Below are 24675 nucleotides of genomic sequence, written 5' to 3' on the forward strand. Positions count from 1 at the left end.
CAACAGCCATGTGGCACCCTGGCCTAGCCAGGTTGTCACAGATAACATACAAACACCCCCACTAGACAGGGACAACAGCCAAACAAAAACCCTTGTTGCCTCCCTCCAGTGTCTGATGTCCACACCAGGTGGGGCGGAGCTAAGCGGTTGGCTCCACCCACCGAGGAGTTCACAGGCCTGGAGGCGGGAAAAAAGTGTGAGAGAAAGGAGTTGGAGTTTGAAGTGAGAGGAACAAACACTTAGGTGTCTGGGTTGGTGGCCCAGGCACTGACAGCAAGGTTGGCAGACGGTGGTGGCCGTCTGCAGGAGTGGTGGAGCAACGCGGAACCGTAGGACCGGGGTCGGGCGACAGCCCGCCGGTACCGACCGGGGAGCAAAGTGAAGCCAGCACACACAGGCAGGGCCATCGGAACCCGAACAAACTTGGAGCCGCCGACAATAGTCAGATCCGAATGTGACTGGAACCCAAGGGGTTTCACAACAGGAAAAGTCCCGATTGAAGGAAACCGCCCACACCGTGAAGGTATACAGCTACCGCCTAAGGCTAGAGACCCAAGGGCCAGCGCCTGCGGGCAAACGGGCTCCTCCGGTACCCATACACCGGGGAGCGGACTACTGTTGGGAATCCATTGTAGTCAGAAGGAGAACATCAAGGTGCAGGGAAAGACAGCCGCCATCACCTGTCCGGGGAGAGACACTGCAGCCGGCTGCGGGACCTGTCCATCCAGCCGTTGGGTTTACCGAGGACTTTGTACCTTTCTTGCTGAGTGAGTACACCCGTACCATCCGGCACCGCGCCGCGCTGTCCCTGCACCTCACCAACCCTGCCTCCCCGTCACATCATCGGGCCCCGGGACCACCGACCCCTACCCACGGAGGGGGAAAACAACATCCCAGATGCTCCCTACTATCGCTCCCGGGATCCCCGTCACCAGCAGCGGTGGTGCCTATCTTCACCACGACCTGTGGGTGGCGTCACGGACTAAATTCCCCAAACCAACCACCCCTTTCAGTCACGGGCGAGGAGCACCGCTCGAATCCCCGGATCCGGCCCACCGCTCGAGCCACCGAGCGGCGACAGCAGCCGCAGCAGCGCCGGACCCGAGCGTTAGCGAGAGTGCAGCAGCGACGGCGTCCTCCCCGCCCTCGACAACTTGGCGTCATGAACAGGATTGAACCCCTCTACTTACCAGTAGAAGTGCGCCTTGTGATCTCCGCCGGCGGTGTCCGGACGAAAATTTTGAAGCGCCGCCATCTTGGCGCGAAAATCTCCCGCTCAAGCATCTTCTCCGAGCAGGGAAGGCGCGAAAGCGAAGCCCCGCCCCCAACAAACGGAAGTGCTGAAGATTACCAAGGGGGCGCGAGAGTGTGTCTGCCTGATGTAGCCGAGGCTATAGAAAGCGGGGACGCCAGGAATCTGCAAGATATCCCGTTCCTGGAGGCCGAGCAAGTAGGATGTCTGTCCCGTCCAGCAGGCCCACGCCCGGAACAGCGGCATGGGTGGAGGCTCGGGTGGCCCAATTAAGCCGCAGGCTGCAGACCCGGCTCCAGCTCCTGGTGCAAGAATGGGAGGCTGGAATGGTGGAGGTGGTGATGACCGTGCAGGCCCGTGAGGCGAAAACAGAATCGGAGGAGCGGGTGAGTGACCCACGCCCCTGTGTCCCAGAGGGACCGGTCGCTGCGGCCGAGGGGCCTAGTCTGCCGTCGCTCAGCCAGCTGCGTTTCCCGCTGCGCGTATTGGTCGGTACCACCCCGTCGGCCGGCCAGCTGCTCCTGAACCCGACAACAGATGACATCACCCCCACCTGCGAAGACCCACCTGCAGGTGCTGCCCGCGAACGACAACTTGCCCGGCCAGCCCCGACCCCGCTCCCCAGGGAGACACCCGCTTCCAAAAGGGAGTCATCCCGCCCGGAGGCGGCCGTGCCTGAAGAGGTCCTGGCAGTCCGCCCAACTAGTACAGAGATGGAGGGTGAACCGCCTCAAGCCCAGAAGGCGACGCTGACCGCTCCCAAACTCCAGGCCTCGGCTGAGGTTGCGGAGGGTTGCCGCTGCAAGGCAGCAAAACAGGCTGCGACACAGCGGTGCCCCCCTAATCAGAAGGTGCCGGTTGTAGCCCGCATCGGGGGGTACCGGCTGGGCCCAACCCCCGCGCTGGAGGAGCAGCCATGTTGGGAGTGGTGGCCAGACCTGATGGGACGACAGGCAGAGGCCCGGGAGAAGGCTGCAGTCCTGGCCCGTACTGTGGAAGCGAAGGACGCTCTCCGGAGGGCCTCCCCTGAAGCTCAGGGCCCGGTCTTTGAAGGTCAAGTGCAGCAGTTCCACCCCCGGCGAGGATGGGGGTTTATTTACGAGCCCCGCCTGGGAGTCGAGGCATTTTTCTCCCGTCGGGACGTGCACAGTCGACTGCCTCTGGGCAATCCGGAGCGTGACCTTTGCGCGGGAGAGTTGGTCACATATACCTGTCACCTGGGAGAGAGGGGCTGGTTCGCCCTGGATGTCCAGAGAAGGGTGAGCCACGATGACCACGAGCAGCCCCGGTCCCCTCCTCCGCCATACAGTCCTAGGGCGGATCCGGAGGAAGCGAGTGGTGATGGTGATCTCCAGTAGTGGCAGCGGTTCCCCGTTGCAAGCAGTTGTCCCCTGTTGGGACCCTCAGCAGTTTAAATGAATTACTTTAATGAACCGTGAACCTTCACCTGATTGTCTACCTGATTATTCCGGCCGTTGCCGGCAAGTTGTCCCCGGAGGGACCCTGTGTGTTTTACAACCTGCATGGGAGACTGCTCATGGACATGGCCGAGAACTGGCAGGCCACCCACGAACTTGTGGGCATGTAAATATGTTGAAGGGTGATATTCCGTCGGAGCCACCTCCGGAGAGGCAGATTGGAGGAAGGGCCCGCAGCAGAGCAGGCTGGGGCCCGGCCACCACCAGGACCGGTGACCATCCTCCGGGGGTCAGGGGTCCCCCAAGGACGTGGGGTCCCCTGAAGTGACAGCCGGGTGCGAGTAACCGTACCCGTTCCCGCTCGGGCACGCTGAACCTGGACTGGGGTCAAGGGGTGCTGCCCACTTCTTAGGGGCAGCATCAGGGCTAGGTTGCTTGGGTGGGAGAGCGGAAGACATCCGTCCGTCCGTCATTATTAAAAATGTTCTTGTTTATATGTGCAACGTTTGAAGTGATCTAACAAAAATGCTTATGTTTAAAATGTTTATCTGTTATTTATATTTTTACAATTTTGAAAAGAAAAATAAAACCGGTGGTGGACGGGCAGCCCGCGGATGGTCTGCATTTCACCAAGGGGGAATGTGGCGCCCTGGCCTAGCCAGGTCGTCACAGATAAGATACAAACACCCCACCCCCTATAGACAGGGACAACAGCCAAACAAAAACCCTTGTTGCCTCCCTCCAGTGTCTGATGCCCACACCAGGTGGGGCGGAGCTAAGCGGTTAGCTCCACCCACCGAGGAGTTCACAGGCGTGGAGGCGGGAAAAAGTGTGAGAGAAAGTAGTTGGAGTTTGAAGTGAGAGGAACAAACACTTGGGTGTCTGGGTTAGTGGCCCAGGCACTGACAGCAAGGTTGGCAGACGGTGGTGGCCGTCTGTAGGAGTGGTGGAGCAACGCGGAACCGTAGAACCGGGGTCGGGCGACGGCCCGCCAGTACTGACCGGGGAGCTAAGTGAAGCCATCACACACAGGCAGGGCCATCGGACCCCGACCAGGCTTGGAGCCGCCGACAATAGTCAGATCCAAATGTGACTGGAACCCCAGGGGTTTGACAACAGCAAAAGTCCCGATTGAAGACAACCGCCCACATCGTGAGGGCATACAGCTACCGCCTAAGGCTAGAGACCCAAGGGCCAGCGCCTGCGGGCAAACGGGCTCCTCCGGTACCCATACACCGGGGAGCGGACTACTGTTGGGAATCCATTGTAGTCAGAAGGAGAACATCAAGGTGCAGGGAAAGACAGCCGCCATCACCTGTCCGGGGAGAGACACTGCAGCCGGCTGCGGGACCTGTCCATCCAGCCGTTGGGTTTACCGAGGACTTTGTACCTTTCTTGCTGAGTGAGTACACCCGTACCATCCGGCACCGCGCCGCGCTGTCCCTGCACCTCACCAACCCTGCCTCCCCGTCACATCATCGGGCCCCGGGACCACCGACCCCTACCCACGGAGGGGGAAAACAACATCCCAGCTGCTCCCTACTATCGCTCCCGGGATCCCCGTCACCAGCAGCGGTGGTGCCTATCTTCACCACGACCTGTGGGTGGCGTCACGGACTAAATTCCCCAAACCAACCACCCCTTTCAGTCACGGGCGAGGAGCACCGCTCGAATCCCCGGATCCGGCCCACCGCTCGAGCCACCGAGCGGCGACAGCAGCCGCAGCAGCGCCGGACCCGAGCGTTAGCGAGAGTGCAGCAGCGACGGCGTCCTCCCCGCCCTCGACAACTTGGCGTCATGAACAGGATGGAACCCCTCTACTTACCAGTAGAAGTGCGCCTTGTGATCTCCGCCGGCGGTGTCCGGCCGAAAATTTTGAAGCGCCGCCATTTTGGCGCGAAAATCTCCCGCTCAAGCATCTTCTCCGAGCAGGGAAGGCGCGAAAGCGAAGCCCCGCCCCCAACAAACGGAAGTGCTGAAGATTACCAAGGGGGCGCGAGAGTGTGTCTGCCTGATGTAGCCGAGGCTATAGAAAGCGGGGACGCCAGGAATCTGCAAGATATCCCGTTCCTGGAGGCCGAGCAAGTAGGATGTCTGTCCCGTCCAGCAGGCCCACGCCCGGAACAGCGGCATGGGTGGAGGCTCGGGTGGCCCAATTAAGCCGCAGGCTGCAGACCCGGCTCCAGCTCCTGGTGCAAGAATGGGAGGCTGGAATGGTGGAGGTGGTGATGACCGTGCAGGCCCGTGAGGCGAAAACAGAATCGGAGGAGCGGGTGAGTGACCCACGCCCCTGTGTCCCAGAGGGACCGGTCGCTGCGGCCGAGGGGCCTGGTCTGCCGTCGCTCATCCAGCTGCGTTTCCCGCTGCCCGTATTGGTCGGTACCACCCCGTCGGCCGGCCAGCTGCTCCTGAACCCGACAACAGATGACATCACCCCCACCTGCGAAGACCCACCTGCAGGTGCTGCCCGCGAACGACAACTTGCCCGGCCAGCCCCGACCCCGCTCCCCAGGGAGACACCCGCTTCCAAAAGGGAGTCATCCCGCCCGGAGGCGGCCGTGCCTGAAGAGGTCCTGGCAGTCCGCCCAACTAGTACAGAGATGGAGGGTGAACCGCCTCAAGCCCAGAAGGCGACGCTGACCGCTCCCAAACTCCAGGCCTCGGCTGAGGTTGCGGAGGGTTGCCGCTGCAAGGCAGCAAAACAGGCTGCGACACAGCGGTGCCCCCCTAATCAGAAGGTGCTGGTTGTAGCCCGCATCGGGGGTACCGGCTGGGCCCAACCCCCGCGCTGGAGGAGCAGCCATGTTGGGAGTGGTGGCCAGACCTGATGGGACGACAGGCAGAGGCCCGGGAGAAGGCTGCAGTCCTGGCCCGTACTGTGGAAGCGAAGGACGCTCTCCGGAGGGCCTCCCCTGAAGCTCAGGGCCCGGTCTTTGAAGGTCAAGTGCAGCAGTTCCACCCCCCGGCGAGGATGGGGGTTTATTTACGAGCCCCGCCTGGGAGTCGAGGCATTTTTCTCCCGTCGGGACGTGCACAGTCGACTGCCTCTGGGCAATCCGGAGCGTGACCTTTGCGCGGGAGAGTTGGTCACATATACCTGTCACCTGGGAGAGAGGGGCTGGTTCGCCCTGGATGTCCAGAGAAGGGTGAGCCACGATGACCACGAGCAGCCCCGGTCCCCTCCTCCGCCATACAGTCCTAGGGCGGATCCGGAGGAAGCGAGTGGTGATGGTGATCTCCAGTAGTGGCAGCGGTTCCCCGTTGCAAGCAGTTGTCCCCTGTTGGGACCCTCAGCAGTTTAAATGAATTACTTTAATGAACCGTGAACCTTCACCTGATTGTCTACCTGATTATTCCGGCCGTTGCCGGCAAGTTGTCCCCGGAGGGACCCTGTGTGTTTTACAACCTGCATGGGAGACTGCTCATGGACATGGCCGAGAACTGGCAGGCCACCCACGAACTTGTGGGCATGTAAATATGTTGAAGGGTGATATTCCGTCGGAGCCACCTCCGGAGAGGCAGATTGGAGGAAGGGCCCGCAGCAGAGCAGGCTGGGGCCCGGCCACCACCAGGACCGGTGACCATCCTCCGGGGGTCAGGGGTCCCCCAAGGACGTGGGGTCCCCTGAAGTGACAGCCGGGTGCGAGTAACCGTACCCGTTCCCGCTCGGGCACGCTGAACCTGGACTGGGGTCAAGGGGTGCTGCCCACTTCTTAGGGGCAGCATCAGGGCTAGGTTGCTTGGGTGGGAGAGCGGAAGACATCCGTCCGTCCGTCATTATTAAAAATGTTCTTGTTTATATGTGCAACGTTTGAAGTGATCTAACAAAAATGCTTATGTTTAAAATGTTTATCTGTTATTTATATTTTTACAATTTTGAAAAGAAAAATAAAACCGGTGGTGGACGGGCAGCCCGCGGATGGTCTGCATTTCACCAAGGGGGAATGTGGCGCCCTGGCCTAGCCAGGTCGTCACAGATAAGATACAAACACCCCACCCCCTATAGACAGGGACAACAGCCAAACAAAAACCCTTGTTGCCTCCCTCCAGTGTCTGATGCCCACACCAGGTGGGGCGGAGCTAAGCGGTTAGCTCCACCCACCGAGGAGTTCACAGGCCTGGAGGCGGGAAAAAGTGTGAGAGAAAGTAGTTGGAGTTTGAAGTGAGAGGAACAAACACTTGGGTGTCTGGGTTAGTGGCCCAGGCACTGACAGCAAGGTTGGCAGACGGTGGTGGCCGTCTGTAGGAGTGGTGGAGCAACGCGGAACCGTAGAACCGGGGTCGGGCGACGGCCCGCCAGTACCGACCGGGGAGCTAAGTGAAGCCATCACACACAGGCAGGGCCATCGGACCCCGACCAGGCTTGGAGCCGCCGACAATAGTCAGATCCAAATGTGACTGGAACCCCAGGGGTTTGACAACAGCAAAAGTCCCGATTGAAGACAACCGCCCACATCGTGAGGGCATACAGCTACCGCCTAAGGCTAGAGACCCAAGGGCCAGCGCCTGCGGGCAAACGGGCTCCTCCGGTACCCATACACCGAGGAGCGGACTACTGTTGGGAATCCATTGTAGTCAGAAGGAGAACATCAAGGTGCAGGGAAAGACAGCCGCCATCACCTGTCCGGGGAGAGACACTGCAGCCGGCTGTGGGACCTGTCCATCCAGCCGTTGGGTTTACCGAGGACTTTGTACCTTTCTTGCTGAGTGAGTACACCTGTACCATCCGGCACCGCGCCACTCTGTCCCTGCAACCCTGCACCTCACCAACCCTGCCTCCCCGTCACATCATCAGGCCCCGGGACCACCGACCCCTACCCACGGAGGGGGAAAACAACATCCCATTTGCTCCCTACTATCGCTCCCGGGATCCCCGTCACCAGCAGCGGTGGTGCCTATCTTTACCACGACCCGTGGGTGGCATCACGGACTAAATTCCCCAAACCAACCACCCCTTTCACTCACGGACGAGAAGCGCCGCTCGAGTTCCCGGATCCGGCCCACCGCTCGAGCCACCAAGCGGCGACAGCAGCCGCAGCAGCGCCGGACCCGAGCGTTAGCGAGAGCACAGCAGCAACGGCGTCCTCCCCGCCCGCAACAACTACCAGAAGTGACATTCCCACATGCAGAGTCTGCCCGGGACCGAGTACCCCATTCTTTGGACGCTACAACCACATCCAATGATTACACGTGCTTTCGGACATGTGATTATCTTGCAGGTCCTAGAAGCTCAACGCAGTGCACAGCGTCGCAGGTCCTTACGCTGCAGAGAAGCAAGCGATATCGCTGGATGTGGTGAGCGTGTGGATGCGATCTGTAGTGTGATTGTGTGTGTGCGCGCGCGTTTGCATGTGTGTGTATATGTGATCTACTACAGTATGTGGCTGCTACTGCGCGTGTGTGGGAAGAGTGGTGACGTCACTGACAGTGCCGCGGTGCATGCCGGAATAGGTGGACAGACACAACTGCCAATTATGCATGTAGACTAGAAATAGGCCCGATGCTATCGCATCGGGAGTGCGGTGAAATGAACATGTGTCTATGCTTAGTGGTGCTGACTGGAGCAGTGGTCAGTGGGACTGGGGGCATACAGATTTGGTAGGGGCTGGGGACATACAGATTTGGTGGGGTCTGTAGGCATACAGATCTGGTGAGGGGGGCTGTGGGCATACAGATCTGGTGGGGGGGGCTGGGGGCATGCAGATCTGGTGAGGGGGGCTGGGGGTATACAGATCTGGTGAAGGGGGTTGGAGGCATACAGATCTGGTGAGGGGGGCTGGGGCACCCAGTTCTGGTGGGAGGTGGGCTGGGAGCATACAGATATGGTGGGGAGGCTGGGGGGCATACAGATCTGGTGGGCAGGCTGGGGGGCATACAGATCTGGTGGGGGGGGCTGGGGGCATACAGATCTGGTGGGGGGATGGGTGCATACAGATCTGGTGGGCGGTGGCTGGGGGCATACAGATTTGGTGGGGGGGGGCTGGAGGCATACAGTTCTGGTGAGATGGGCTGGGGGAATACAGATCTGGTGAGGGGGTATACAGATCTGGTGGGGGGGCTAGGGGCATACAGATCTTGTGAGGGGGACTGGGGGCATACAGTTCTGGTGGGCTGGGGCATACAGTTCTGGTGCGAGGTGGGCTGGTGGCATACAGATCTGGTGGGGGGGCTGGGGGGCATACAGATCTGGTAGGCGGGCTGGGGGGCATACAGATCTGGTGGGGGGTGCTGGAGGCATACAGTTCTGGTGAGATGGGCTGGGGGTATACAGATCTGGTGGGGGGGCATACAGATCTGTTGGGGGGCTAGGGGAATACAGATCTTGTGAGGGGGCTGGGGGCATACAGTTCTGGTGGGGGGCATACAGTTCTGGTGGGCTGGGGCATACTGTTCTGGTGGGAGGTGGGATGGGGGCATACAGATCTGGTGGGCAGGCTGGGAGGCATTCAGATCTGGTGAGCAGGCTGGGAGGCATACAGAAATGGTGGGTGTCTGGGGGCATAGAGATCTGGTGGGGGGGCTGGGTGCATACAGATCTGGTGGGAGGGGCTGGGGGCATACAGATCTGTCGGGGGGCTGGGAGCATACAGATCTGGTGGGGGGGGCTTGAGGCATACAGTTCTGGTTGGAGGGGCTGGGGGCATACAGATCTGTCTGGGGCCTGGGGCATACAGATCTGTTGGGGGGGCTAGGGGCATACAGATCTTGTGAGGGGGGGCTGGGGGCATACAGTTCTGGTGGGCTGGGGCATACAGTTCTGGTGGGAGGTGGGATGGGGGCATACAGATCTGGTGGGCAGGCTGGGAGGCATACAGATCTGGTGGGGGTCTGGGGGCATAGAGATCTGGTGGGGGTGCTGGGTGCATACAGATCTGGTGGGAGGGGCTGGGAGCATACAGATCTGGTGGGGGGCTTGAGGCATACAGTTCTGGTTGGAGGGGCTGCGGGCATACAGATCTGTCTGGGGGCTGGGTGCATACAGATCTGGTGGGAGGGGCTGGGGCATACAGATCTGTCGGGGGGCTGGGGGTATACAGATCTGGTGGGGGGCATACAGATATGATGGGGGGCTGGGGCATACAGATTTGGTGGGGGGGGGCTGGGGGCATACAGATCTGGTGGGGGGCTGGGTGCATACAGATCTGGTGGGGGGCTGGGGGCATACAGATCTGGTGGGGGGCTGGGGGCATACAGGTCTGGTGGGGGGCTGGGGGCATACAGTTCTGGTGGGCTGGGGCATACAGTTCTGGTGGGAGGTGGGATGGGGGCATACAGATCTGGTGGGCAGGCTGGGAGGCATACAGATCTGGTGGGGGTCTGGGGGCATAGAGATCTGGTGGGGGGGCTGGGTGCATACAGATCTGGTGGGAGGGGCTGGGAGCATACAGATCTGGTGGGGGGGCTTGAGGCATACAGTTCTGGTTGGAGGGGCTGCGGGCATACAGATCTGTCTGGGGGCTGGGTGCATACAGATCTGGTGGGAGGGGCTGGGGCATACACATCTGTCGGGGGGCTGGGGGTATACAGATCTGGTGGGGGGCATACAGATATGATGGGGGGCTGGGGCATACAGATTTGGTGGTGGGGGGGGCTGGGGGCATACAGATCTGGTGGGGGGCTGGGTGCATACAGATCTGGTGGGGGGCTGGGGGCATACATATCTGGTGGGGGGCTGGGGGCATACAGATCTGGTGGGGGGCTGGGGGCATACAGATCTGTGGGGGGCTGGGGGCATACAGATCAGGTGGGCTGGGGCATACAGTTCTGGTGGGAGGTGGGCTGGTGGCATACAAATCTGGTGGGGGGGCTGGGGGGCATACAGATCTGGTGGCCGGGCTGGGGGCATACAGATCTGGTTGGGAGTGCTGGAGGCATACAGTTCTGGTGAGATGGGCTGGGGGCATACAGATCTGGTGGGGGGCATACAGATCTGGTGGGGGGGGGGTTAGGGGCATACAGATCTGGTGGGGGGGGCATACAGATCTGGTGGGGGGGTTAGGGGCATACAGATCTGGTGGGGGGGTTAGGGGCATACAGATCTGGTGGGGGGCTGGGTGCATACAGATCTGGTGGGGGGCTGGGGCATACAGATCTGGTGGGGGGCTGGGGGCATACAGATCTGGTGGGGGGCTGGGGGCATACAGGTCTGGTGGGGGGCTGGGGGCATACAGATCAGGTGGGCTGGGGCATACAGTTCTGGTGGGAGGTGGGCTGGGGGCATACAGATCTGGTGGGGGCATACAGATATGATGGGGGGCTGGGGCATACAGATTTGGTGGGGGGGCTGGGGGCATACAGATCTGGTGGGGGGCTGGGTGCATACAGATCTGGTGGGGGGCTGGGGGCATACAGATCTGGTGGGGGGCTGGGGGCATACAGGTCTGTTGGGGGGCGCAGGGGGCATACAGATCAGGTGGGCTGGGGCATACAGTTCTGGTGGGAGGTGGGCTGGTGGCATACAAATCTGGTGGGGGGGCTGGGGGGGCATACAGATCTGGTGGCCGGGCTGGGGGCATACAGATCTGGTTGGGAGTGCTGGAGGCATACAGTTCTGGTGAGATGGGCTGGGGGCATACAGATCTGGTGGGGGGCATACAGATCTGGTGGGGGGGTTAGGGGCATACAGATCTGGTGGGGGGCTGGGTGCATACAGATCTGGTGGGGGGCTGGGTGCATACAGATCTGGTGGGGGGCTGGGGCATACAGATCTGGTGGGGGGGCTGGGGGCATACAGGTCTGGTGGGGGGCTGGAGGCATACAGTTCTGGTGAGATGGACGGGGGGCATACAGATCTGGTGGGGGGACATACAGTTCTGGTGGGGGGGCATACAGTTCTGGGGGGGCTAGGGGCATACAGATCTGGTGGGGGGGCTGGGGCATACAAATTTCGTGGGGGGGCTGGGGGCATACAGATCTGGGGGGGGGGGCTGGAGGCATACATGTCTGATAGGGGGGCTGGGGACATACAGATCTGGTGGGGAGCTGGAGGCATACAGTTCTGGTGAGGGGGCCTAGGGGCATACAGATCTGATGATGGGAGCTGGTGGCATACAGATCTGGTGAGTGGGGCTGGGGGCATACAGATCTAGTGGGGGGGCATACAGATCTGGTGGAGGGGCTGGGGGCATACAGATCTCATGAGGGGCTGATGTCCCCTGCAGTAATGAGTACATTGTTTAGTAATGTGTTCCTGCTGGTTCCCTTCTGTGCCCTATTATGCCGTGTCTCACCTGTCCTCCGTGCCTGCAGTGCCAACAGCTGCAGCACACAGACCCCTCCATGATAGCATCCGGTGTATGGAGCGGCTGCTGCAGGATGTTGTTATGGCTTTACTGCAGTTGAATGCTTTACGGTGCCACAAAGCCTTCAACTGCAGTAAAGCGCTGACAGCAGAATCGGCAGCCCCGGACAGGTGAGGATAAAGCAGTGTGTGTGTCTCTGTTCAGTGTAAACATGCATGTGCGGTATGTGTGTGTACGTTTTCGGTGTAGCCATGTGTGTCTGCTTTGTGTGGATATGTGCTCACATGTGTGTGTATGCAGTGAGGACCTGGAAGCCGGAGCATCATTCGAACTGTGGCTGCGCATCCGACAGTGGAGTGGTGCATGCCGGAATAGGTGGACATGTACAACTGCTGATTATGTATGTAGATTATTATAGCGCCATTTATTCCATGGTGCTTTACATCTGAAAAAGAGAATACATAATAGGGACAAGCACAATAATCATGAACAATACAAGGCACAGACTAGGACAGGAGGAAAGAGGACCCTGCCCACGAGGGCTCACAGTTTACAAGGATGGGTGAGGACACAGCAGGTGAGGGTAAAGATGGTTGTGTGGTGCTATAGTGGACTGAGGATTACTGCAGGTTGTAGGCTTGTTGGAAGAGTTGGGTATTCAGGTTCCTTTTAAAGCTTTCCAAGATGGGTGAGAGTCTGATATGTTGGGGCAGACAGTTCCAGAGCATGGAGGATGCACAGGAGAACTCTTGGATGTGATTGTGGGAGGAGGAGATAAAAGGGGAGTAGAGAAGGAGATCTTGTGAGGATCGGAGGTTACATGCAAGTAAGTACCAAAGACTAGGTCACAGGTGTGTAGAGAAGACAAGTTGTGGATGACTTTGTATGTCATGGTTAGGGTTTTGGACTGGCATTGTTGGGCAATGGGAAGCCAGTGAAGGGATTGGCATAGAGGAGAGGTCAGGGAGTAGGGAGGGGACAAGTGGATTAGTCGGGCAGCATATTTTAGATGGATTATAGGGGTCCAAGAGTGTTAGAAGGGAGGCCTCGGAGAAGGGGTTTTTAGTCCTCCAGGTGGGTGATAATGAGGGCATGCACTTGTGTTTTCACAGCTTCTTGTTTAAGGAATGTACGAATCCTGGAAATATTTTTGAGTTGAAGTTGGCAGAAAGTGACGAGGGCTTGGATGTGTGGCTTGAAGGAGAGAGCAGAGTTGAGGGTTACCCCAGGCAGCTAGTATGTGAGACAGGGGAGTGTGAGCAGTCATCGACTTTGATGGATAGGTCTGTTTGGGGGGTTGAGTGAGGAGGAGGAAAGATGATGAATTCTGTTTTGTCCATGTTAAAGTTTTAGAAATCGAGCAGAGAAAAAGGATGAAATAGCACACATACATTGTGGGATTTTGTTTAGTAAGTAGGTAATGTCAATCCCACAGTCCGGCAACCTGGCAGTCAGGTCACCAGAGTTAACACTCAGGGGCTCACCCGCTGCTCTCTGTGACCTCAGCTGAACCTGCTGCCGGATTGTCAGACTGTCGGATTGCTGGACACGGCCACAAATCAGTCCAGCAATGCAGCAGCGGGTTCATCTGAGTTCACTGAGGGCAGCAGGTGAGCCCCGAGTGTGTTCTTCGGTAACCAGATTGCCAGACTGCTGTGCCACTGTGTCCATGTTTTTTTTCTTTTTACTTACAGAATTGATAATGGGGGATCTCGTAGACATCTCTACATTACCAACCCAGAGCTGTGATTCAAATCACACCTGACATCAACATCATATATTACCCCAATTGCCACCACACCAGGGCAATCGGGACGAGCTAGGTACAGAGCCACAATTGGTGCATCAAATGGATGTGCCAATTGTGGGGTGGCTGCGGGCTGCTATTTTTTGGCTGGGGATGACCCTATAACCATAGACCTTTCCAGGCTGAGAATACCAGTCAACAGCTGTCTGCTTTATTTGCACTAGTTATCAAAAATGTGCTGGAGCCCACGTGTTTTTTTTTTTTAAAATTATTTATACAAATATTTAATAAAAAAATAAAAAAACTTCGTAGGGGAGACTCTATTTTTCATAACTAGCCAGGCGAAAGCACATAGTTGGGGGCTGCAGCCCATAGCTGTCTACTTTACCTGGCTGGTTGTCACAAATTGGCGGGGGATCGCACTTCATAGTGGCGTAATACTCTGACAACGTTATTCCCAAGAGCCACTTGTGTTTCAGAGATGCAGCCAGGCATCTTCCCCATGCTGTTCCCATTCAATTTAGATACAAATTCAATGCTGTTCCCCATGCTGTTCCCATTCAATTTAAGCACTTTTCCATCCATTTACAGCCCCGCCAGACATCCTGGGAAGGTCCACCTGAAAAAGATTTGAGTTTCCTATTGAGTTGCATTAGATTCCTTATTCATGACGAATACACGAATAGTACGAAATATTCGAGACAAATAATCCAAACCTGAATATTTCACTATTCACCCATCAATAGTTTTTTAACCTCAGTATTTGTAAGCCAAAACCAGGTGTGGGTAAAAAATGCAGAAGTGGTGCCTGTGTATTTATTATACTCTTCCTCTGATTTTTTCACTAATGATTAACTTTCAAATGCTGAGGTAAAAAAAATCTCACAAAATACTCAGCGTTTGTACGTCGCCTTACATAAGAGGGAAAAGAAATAAAAAAACGCAAAAAAATTGTAATAATCAGAGAAGATTGTTATTGTATATTTTGGTGCAGATGCAGACACCTCTATAAACAAAACCCTACAGTATTTATACATGTAACAACCCATCCAATCCACACAGGCAAAGAAAGCAAACTATAAATGTCTGTAAATTACTGTAAGTTATGTGTAAGAAATTCATGTCAATAACACCTTTACAATTATATTTACTTATAAAATGTTGACATGTCCAATACTCATTTTATTTTACCCACTGTAACCTTTGTATAAATCAAGTGAGCTGTAGACAACTATCCTAATTGTTTAACAATTTCTTAACATGTTTGTGTTGTTGTTTGTTTTAAATGTGTTTATTATACCTTATTTTAGATATGCTGGTGAATTTCCAAGATGACTCTGCCTTAAACCTTATTACAGAAAGTAAGAAATCTTAAACATAAGTAAAAGATAAGTGAAACATAATGGAAAAACATAATATTATAATATGTCCTTGTTCACATCATGTTTATTTACCCCATTTAACATATACTGTACATCGGGGAAAGCTCCCAAATTACCCATTAAACAAAGGTTATGACAGACGACTATCAGAAGCATTCACGACCCAGTGACTATAATGGAAACAATTTAACAGATCTGTCATTTTCTTTTCATGACTATTTGGTTTCATAAATCCATCACCCATGTGCTACAGTTAGGTCCAGAAATATTTGGACAGTGACACAATTTTCGCGAGTTGGGCTCTGCATGCCACCACATTGGATTTGAAATGAAACCTCTACAACAGAATTCAAGTGCAGATTGTAACGTTTAATTTGAAGGTTTGAACAAAAATATCTGATAGAAATTGTAGGAATTGTACACATTTCTTTACAAACACTCCACATTTTAGGAGGTCAAAAGTAATTGGACAAATAAACCAAACCCAAACAAAATATTTTTGATTTCAATGTTTTGTTGCGAATCCTTTGGAGGCAATCACTGCCTTAAGTCTGGAACCCATGGACATCACCAAACGCTGGGTTTCCTCCTTCTTAATGCTTTGCCAGGCCTTTACAGCCGCAGCCTTCAGGTCTTGCTTGTTTGTGGGTCTTTCCGTCTTAAGTCTGGATTTGAACAAGTGAAATGCATGCTCAATTGGGTTAAGATCTGGTGATTGACTTGGCCATTGCAGAATGTTCCACTTTTTTGCACTCATGAACTCCTGGGTAGCTTTGGCTGTATGCTTGGGATCATTGTCCATCTGTACTATGAAGCGCCGTCCGATCAACTTTGTGGCATTTGGCTGAATCTGGGCTGAAAGTATATCCCTGTACACTTCAGAATTCATCCGGCTACTCTTGTCTGCTGTTATGTCATCAATAAACACAAGTGACCCAGTGCCATTGAAAGCCATGCATGCCCATGCCATCACGTTGCCTCCACCATGTTTTACAGAGGATGTGATGTGCCTTGGATCATGTGCCGTTCCCTTTCTTCTCCACACTTTTTTCTTCCCATCATTCTGGTACAGGTTGATCTTTGTCTCATCTGTCCATAGAATACTTTTTCAGAACTGAGCTGGCTTCATGAGGTGTTTTTCAGCAAATTTAACTCTGGCCTGTCTATTTTTGGAATTGATGAATGGTTTGCATCTAGATGTGAACCCTTTGTATTTACTTTCATGGAGTCTTCTCTTTACTGTTGACTTAGAGACAGATACACCTACTTCACTGAGAGTGTTCTGGACTTCAGTTGATGTTGTGAATGGGTTCTTCTTCACCAAAGAAAGTATGCGGCGATCATCCACCACTGTTGTCATCCGTGGACGCCCAGGCCTTTTTGAGTTCCCAAGCTCACCAGTCAATTCCTTTTTTCTCAAAATGTACCCGACTGTTGATTTTGCTACCCCAAGCATGTCTGCTATCTCTCTGATGGATTTTTTCTTTTTTTCTCAGCCTCAGGATGTTCTGCTTCACCTCAATTGAGAGTTCCTTAGACCGCATGTTGTCTGGTCACAGCAACAGCTTCCAAATGCAAAACCACACACCTGTAATCAACCCCAGACCTTTTAACTACTTCATTGATTACAGGTTAACGAGGGAGACGCCTTCAGAGTTAATTGCAGCCCTTAGAGTCCCTTGTCCAATTACTTTTGGTCCCTTGAAAAAGAGGAGGCTATGCATTACAGAGCTATGATTCCTAAACCCTTTCTCCGATTTGGATGTGAAAACTCTCATATTGCAGCTGGGAGTGTGCACTTTCAGCCCATGTTATATATATAATTGTATTTCTGAACATGTTTTTGTAAACAGCTAAAATAACAAAACTTGTGTCACTGTCCAAATATTTCTGGACCTAACTGTAAATTGGCATCAGTTTAACAGATTCCTCAAAAAAAACTATTGCAAAGCTCTAGATATTTCTACTTGACAGATACTTTTGGTGAATACTACACAGTCGTATCCATCACCCATAAGCTCAAATGTTAAAAATGTATAGTTTAACCTATACCTTTTTTGCTGGGCTTTGTGAGATGGAATACTACAGTGTACTACACTATTTCTTACCTTTTTTGTTCTTGTGGTACACTAATGTATACTGGCTAGATGGAAGAATAAAGGACTATTTTGCCTGGACACACGGTCCATGAAAAACACGGGCATGTGAATAACCCTATAGATATTAATAGGTACGTGTTGTATCTGTGATATCTGTTAAAAAAAAAAAATACAATCCGTACATACTTAAATCAAAAATTAACTCCTAAAATTTTAAATTTATTAGATGTATATTAAAAATGAGATACTCTCAAAACACACAATCACACAACATACACCAAAAAAATCTGTGATAACAAATAGATCATATAGGCCTGGGTCTGCCACACCTGGGCTATGGAGTAGTGTAAAGGACCATTTACACGCTGCGACATCGCTAATGATATATCGTCGGGGTCACGGTGTTTGTGAAGCACATCCGGCGTCGTTAGCGACATCGCAGCGTGTGACAGGCTGGAGCGACCTTAAACGATCGCAAAAGAGGCAAAAATCGTTTGTCTGAGAGAGGGCATTTATTTATGAAAAATCATTGTCTGGTCAGTAGCGATGTTGTTCCTCGTTCCTGCGTTTATCACACATCACTATGTGTGACACCACAGGTGCGACGAACATCTCCTTACCTCCGTCCACCGGCAATGAGGAAGGAAGGAGGTGGGCGGCATGTTCCAGCCGCTCAATTCCGCCCCTCCTCTGCTATTGGACGGCTGCCGTGTGACATCGCCTTGACGCCACACGAACCGCCCCCTTAGAAAAGATGTGGTTCGCCGGCAACAGCGACGTCGCAGGGAAGGTAAGTCCGTGTGACGGGTGTTAGTGATGTTGTGCGCCACGGGCAGCGATTTGCCCGTGACGCACAACCGACAGGGGTGGGTACGCTCGCTAGCGATATCGGTACCGATATCGCAGCGTGTAAAGTACCCTTTACGCTTATGAACCTAGGGAGATCTTGTAGCACTGCTGTTGTCGTGATGGGAACTCTGTTGCCTGATTGGGACCTTACAGCATGGTGTCTACTGTAGAGAATTTGTATCCTGTTACAATAAGCTTAGTGTCATACTCTCTTTGCGATATCGGTTGTTTATAAACCTGTATATTGTTCTAAATCCTTACAACTGGTCTTTGTGTGTAGAATTGCTATTATCTGTAGTTCTTAGCATCTGGCTGACCTTGGATTATTGTTACACCTATATGTGGCGCCCTGGACAAGCCAGGACGTCACAGGTACTGCAACAACACACCCTACACACCGGTTAGGAACATCAAGGTCAGACACAAATCTTTGTTGCCTCCCTCCAGGGGCTGATGTCCACACCAGGTGGGGCGGAGCCAGGTGGTTGGCTCCACCCACCGAGGAGTTCACAGTCCTGGAGGCGGGAAAAGGAAGACAGATCAGTCTTAGGAGTTGTAGAGCGAGGAAGTAGTAGTGGAGGAACTGACTGGCCGTGTCTGGGTACGTGGCTCGGGCACCTGACAGCAAGGTTGGCAGACGGTGGTGACCGTCTGCAGGAGAGGCCGATTGACGCACAACCGTGAGGACCGGGGACGGGCGGTGGCCCGCCGGTACCGAACCGGGGAGCGAAGAGAAGCCAGCACCATCCGGCAGGGCCTACGGACCCCGACCAGGCTAGGAGACGCCGTAAAACCGGTCAAATCCGTCAGCAACGGGAACCTCCGGGGTTTCCCAGCAGTAAAGACCCGACTGAAGGCAACCGTCCAAACCGTTAAGGAGATAAAGCTACCACCAGAACTAGAGCTCCAAGGTCCAGAGCCTGCGGGCAAAGGAAGGGCTCCCTTAGCCCGCTCCCCAGCGGTATGTTGGCTATCAGTGGGAAGCCATTGGGGCCGAGAACAGAACACCGGTGCAGGGAGAGACAGTTACCGCCAACCTACCGGGAGTGACCGCCGCAGCCGTCTGTGGGACTCGTCCATCCAGCCGTTTGTTTTACCAGAGACTCCGTGTGCGTTACTGGCTGAGTAAGTACCACCGTGCCGTCTGGCACTGCGCTGCCCCGCGACCCTGCACCCGGCCAGGCCCCGCAACCCACCTTCCGACCTCCACCACCGGGCCCCGGGACCACCAAAACCCCCCTACCCACAGAGGGGAGAAAACATCTCAGCTGCTCCCTGTCAATGCTCCCGGGATCCCCGTACAGCGCAGCGGTGGTGTCACAACCTCGCCACAAACCGTGGGTGGCGTCACGGACAATATCCCCAAACCAAACCACCCCTTTCACTCACGGGCGAGGAGCGCCGCTCGAGTCCCCGGGATCCGGCCCCCTGCTCGAGCCACCAAACGAGCGAGCAGCAGCAGGAGCCGGACCCTAGCAGTGGGTGAGTGCAGCGCCCTCCCCGCCCGCGACAACTTGGCGTCACGAACAGGATCTTGCCGCTCTGCCGTCTGGTAGAGGTGCACCTTGTGTCCCGCCGGAGGTGTCCGGCCGAAAGTTTTCGGAAGCCGCCATATTGGGCGCGAAAAGTCCCTGCTCGAGCGTCTTCCCGAGCAGTGGAGGCGCGAAAGCCGAAGGTCCGCCCCTGAAGAGGAGGTACCGGAAAGACACCAAGGGGGGATGGAAACAAAATGTCGGCGTCCGACAAAGCCGCTGGGGGAGCGGTGGACGTAGCCACAGACGTGCCGGCAGATGGGAATGGGCCCGGCCGTGCTCTGGCCGCAGGAGCGGGGGGAGCCGCGGCCCCCGCCCTTGCTCAGGTGATGCTGTTCTCCTTGGCCTATGTGCCCGGAGCTACCTGGCTGCCGCAGTACGACGGGAAACCTGATACCTTGCAGGTCTTCCGGAAAAAGCTTAGCCCGCTTTTAGAACTTTACCCCCTGACTGAGAAGCAGCATGCAGCGGTGGTGCTGGGGCAGCTAACCGGCGCAGCTGAGCAGGAGACGGAGACCTGGGCAGAGGGGGACCGGTCCTCTGTGGCCACTATCTTCAAGAAGCTACAGGTTGCCTTTGAAATCCGCACCGGGGCTGAGCTGCGAATGCAGTTTTACCAATGCCGACAGCGGCCTACCGACAGCATCAGAGACTATGCCCTGCGTCTACAAACTTCTCTCCGGACGTTGAAGCGGGTGGACCCCATCATTGATGCTGATAGTAACAAAATGCTGGTGGAGCAATTCGTGCAGGGAATGAGATCCCCGGAGGACCGCAAACAGCTGCGTCTGTGGGCCTTAGAGCACCCTGATGTGGACTTTGCCGTGTTGAAAGAACGGGCCATTAAGGCTCTGCAGCCCCTTGCATCCGAAGTCCCGGAAGCGGCCCCGTGGCCGGCTGAGACGGCTCCCATCGTGGTAGCTCCTTCTCTCCCAACGTCGGCAGCGCCTGTGAATTCTGGTGGAATGATGGAAGAGCTTGCTGCCCAGGTCCGTTGTATGGATGGAGACCTCACCAAGATCCTCGCCGCACTACAGCCTCCAACGAGATCCAGGCCCCTGGGGGGGGTTGCAGCTCGCCGATCGTCCCGAAGATGTTCCCTGGATGCAGCGGAGAAGGGCTACTGACCCGCGGTATGGACCTCTGATCTGTTACAAGTGCAGCAAGCCTGGTCACTACTCCGACGGTGTCCATTAAACGAACAACCCCTGGGCCCAAGGGCCAATCCTCAGGAGTAGAACCCAGTGGCCCCCCCGACTGGCGGGACCGGTTCATCGGGGCCCTCCCCATCATCCCTCTGGCGGTGGACGGCGTCCCGCTGATGGCGCTCCTGGACACTGGATCTCAGGTAACCACGATACCGTATACACTGTATCAACGTTATTGGGGGGAGGATGAACTTGCCCCTCCAGATAGCAGCATGACATTGATTGCCGCTGATGGCCTCCCTTTGACCCAAGTGGGGTACAAACATGTGGCTATGACCATGGGGCGAACCGAGCTACAACACCAAGGGATGGTCGTGATAAGGAATAACGATCATGATCCAAAAGTGGTGCTAGGAACGAATGTAATGGAGCATTGCATGAGTGAGGTGCTGACCCTACTGCAACAGCTGGCCGCCACCACAGCGGGAGGTCGACAAAGGGTGGTGCAGCGGGAGATTCGGGCCATGATGTACCGGCAGCAAGTGAACTCGGCGGGAGGAGAGATTGGAGGAGTGAGAGTGATGGATGTGGCCCCTTTAACTGTGCCTCCCTGGAGTGAAATGATGATCTGATGTAGGGCAGCGGTAGGTCCCCAGGGGCGTGATTACCCGGCCATGGTAGAGCCCATGCCCTCAGAACACTGGCCCACCGTAATGGCCGCCAGGGGGGTAGTGGACGTTAAGAAGGGAAGGGTGCCCGTGAGAGTGCTAAATTGTGGGGAGAAGGAGGTTAGGCTCCCACGGTACGCCACTCTCGCCAAACTACTAACCCTGGACCCCCACGCCATCCAAGAGACAGTCTCCCCAACCTCCTTGCCCTCCGCCACTCGCCACATGCCCACTGCCCAGTTGGGTGAGTGGTGTCGAGAGCTGCATGTAGGCACTGACGATACCCCAACACATCACAGGGACGGGGTATACCGGGTAGTGCAGGAATACGAGCAGGTTTTCAGCAAACACCTGCTGGACTTTGGGCAGATTAAAGGGGTCCAACACTACATACCCACCGGCAGGCACCCCCCTATTAATGAAAGGTATAGGCCTATTCCGCCCGCGCATTACCAATGCGCCAAAGATATGTTGAAAAACATGAAAGAGGCAGGGGTTATTCGGGATAGCTGCAGTCCCAGGGCCGCTCCATTGGTGCTGGTCAAGAAAAAGGATGGCACAATGAGGATGTGTGTGGATTACCGGAAGATCAACCAGATAACCCATAAAGATGCCTATCCTCTGCCCCGTATTGAAGAATCTCTAGCCGCGCTGAGGACCGCCAACTACTTCTCTACCCTCGACCTCACCAGCGGATACTGGCAGGTGGCCGTAGCCCCCGAAGACCGTGAAAAGACCGCCTTCGCTACCCCCATGGGACTCTGTGAGTTCAATAGCATGCCGTTTGGGCTGTGCAACGCCCCTGGAACCTTCCAACGGCTAATGGAATGCTGTCTGGGACACCTGAATTTTGAGACTGTCTTGCTGTACCTGGACGATCTAATCGTGTACTCACAGACATATGAAGCTCACCTAGAGCACCTAGCTGAGGTGTTCGCGTCCCTTGCCAAGTATGGGATGAAACTGAAACCCTCCAAGTGTCACCTGTTGAAGCCCAGGGTACAGTACCTCGGACACGTGGTGGGCGCGGAAGGCGTCGCCCCAGACCCGGAAAAGATCACTGCCATACAGGACTGGCCGAGGCAGACTACGGTGAGGGAGGTGAGACAGTTCCTGGGCTTAGTGGGCTACTACCGCCGCTTCATAAAAGGGTACACGAAGATGGCTGCCCCCATGCAAGACCTCCTCGTGGGACAGACCAAGGGTGGTAGGCCTACCGGGACTCCACTAGTGTGGGAGGAAAAGCACGATGAGACCTTCCGCCAGCTGAAGGCGGCGTTGACCGGGGAAGAGATCCTAGCGTACCCCGACTACGGCCTCCCCTTCATCCTTTACACTGATGCCAGCAATGTGGGCTTGGGAGCGGAATTGGCCCAGAATCAAGACTGAAGAGAAAGGGTGATCGCTTATGCCAGCCGAAAACTCCGACCCACCGAAAGGAACCCTGAGAATTACAGCTTCTTCAAGCTCGAGCTTCTAGCACTGGTAAGGGCTATCACCGAGCGGTTCCGCCATTACCTAGCATCGGCCAAGTTCACCGCTTACACAGACAATAACCCGCTAACCCATCTGGATACAGCCAAGCTGGGTGCATTGGAGCAGCGGTGGGTGGCCAGGCTGGCCAATTACGACTTCACTATCAAATACCGGGCCGGCCGTACAAATGCCAACGCCGATGCCCTCTCCCGGATGCCCCACCTGTCGGAAGAGGGGCTGGACGATGATGACCTCGAAAAGATCGAACTGCCTGCGTTTCACCGGCTGCCAGTCGAGAAGTTGCGGGTCCATCAACAACAGGTGAGCCTGGACCCGCTGCCCAGTAAGGGGTGGCAAGAAGCCCAGGACCAGGCACCCGCTGTCCGCTTGGTCAAAACCCTGGTGGAACAGGGCTCGGCTGGAATGGACCCTACTGCCCCTACCGAGGCCCAACGCTTGTGGCGGGAACGAACCCGGTTATACCTGCATCAAGGGAAGCTGTATCGGGAGTTAATCAATCCGAAGACCCACGAGAAGGTTCGCCAGCTGGTGATTCCTCAAGCTAACGTGCCCACTGTCCTCCAGGCATACCATGACGGTGACGGACACTTCGGGTGGAAAAAGCTGGAAATGCTGTTAAGAGAGCGGTTCTATTGGAGCGGGATGCGGGAATCTGTGGAGGCCTGGTGCCGAGAATGCGGTCCCTGCATACTGAGAAGAAGGGTTGGGGCCAGCCAGAAGGCCCCACTACGCCCAATCGTTACACATCAACCGCTGGAGCTGGTAGCCCTCGACCATGTGAAGCTCACCAGTAGCCGAAGTGGGTATACTTATGCCCTGACCATTGTGGACCACTATTCAAGATTTATGGTGGTTGTCCCAGTCAAGGACCTGACCGGCCGTGCCGCCGCTAGAGCATTCCAGGCCTATTTCTGTCGGCCACATGGATACCCTGAGAAGGTACTTACCGACCAGGGCCCGGCCTTTGAAGCGGAGGTGTTCCAAGAATTCTGCCAGCTGTACGGTTGCAAGAAAATTCGGACCACGCCTTACCACGCCCAAACCAATGGCATGTGCGAGAAGATGAACCACTTGGTCCTGAACCTCCTCAAGACGTTGCCGCTGGAGGAGCGGAACCTATGGCCAGAGAAACTACCTGACCTGGTCGATATGTACAACAATATTCCTTCTAGCTCTACAAAGTGCACACTGGCGTACCTGATGAGAGCTCGGCCCGGTCGACTGCCAGTGGACCTATAGATGGGGTTGGAGGCCCCAGAAGCGCTCCCTTTGACCGCGGGATGGAACATTCAACGAAGAGCACAGTACCGACAGGTCCAGGACTATGTAGAAAAGAACTTGTGCCAGAGTCGGAAGCAACAAGAGCAGTGCTTCAACAAAAAGGCGGCTGCAGGTCCCTTCATGCCCGGAGATGTCGTCTTGAAGCGAAAGCGAAGGACCCACAAGCTAGACGACCAGTGGGAGGAGGCCCCGTATGTAATACAACCCACCAATTGGGAAAATGGAAAGGCCTACCAGATCAGCCTTGACCAGGGGAAGACTTCGGCCACGGTTTCCCGAGATCACCTGAAGAGGTGCCCCCACCATTGAGGACGGCAACTGAAGCCCCGGCCACCAAACCGGCTGAGGGGAAGGAGAAAGGGGTAATCCACACCATGATGGGCGATTTCCCGGCCGATTGGCCAACACAGAACGGCGCAGTGATCCTTCCTGTAATACTGTTCCCACAACCCGTGGAGGAAAAAGAGATGGAAGTGGCCGTTGATGCCCCAGCGCCCAGGGATGTGCCTGCACCCAGCTCCCCTATGCCTCTGCCTGCCCCACATGATAGCCGGGGGGAG

The 24675-nt window shown here is 55.5% G+C and overlaps 1 protein-coding gene across 1 annotated transcript in view; it reads left to right on the top strand.

Annotated features, from left to right (window-relative positions):
• The window catches only part of MEI1 (meiotic double-stranded break formation protein 1), a 902984-nt gene that overhangs the window by 135221 nt on the left and 743088 nt on the right, over positions 1-24675 (top strand). Inside the window, exon 3 of the mRNA XM_075321882.1 lies at positions 14970-15020. Within this exon, the coding sequence (XP_075177997.1) occupies positions 14970-15020 (51 nt within the window). The remainder of the gene's footprint in view (positions 1-14969; positions 15021-24675) is intronic.

Source organism: Anomaloglossus baeobatrachus, chromosome 8 (assembly GCF_048569485.1).
Source record: "Anomaloglossus baeobatrachus isolate aAnoBae1 chromosome 8, aAnoBae1.hap1, whole genome shotgun sequence".
In the NCBI taxonomy this organism is placed as follows: domain Eukaryota; kingdom Metazoa; phylum Chordata; class Amphibia; order Anura; family Aromobatidae; genus Anomaloglossus; species Anomaloglossus baeobatrachus.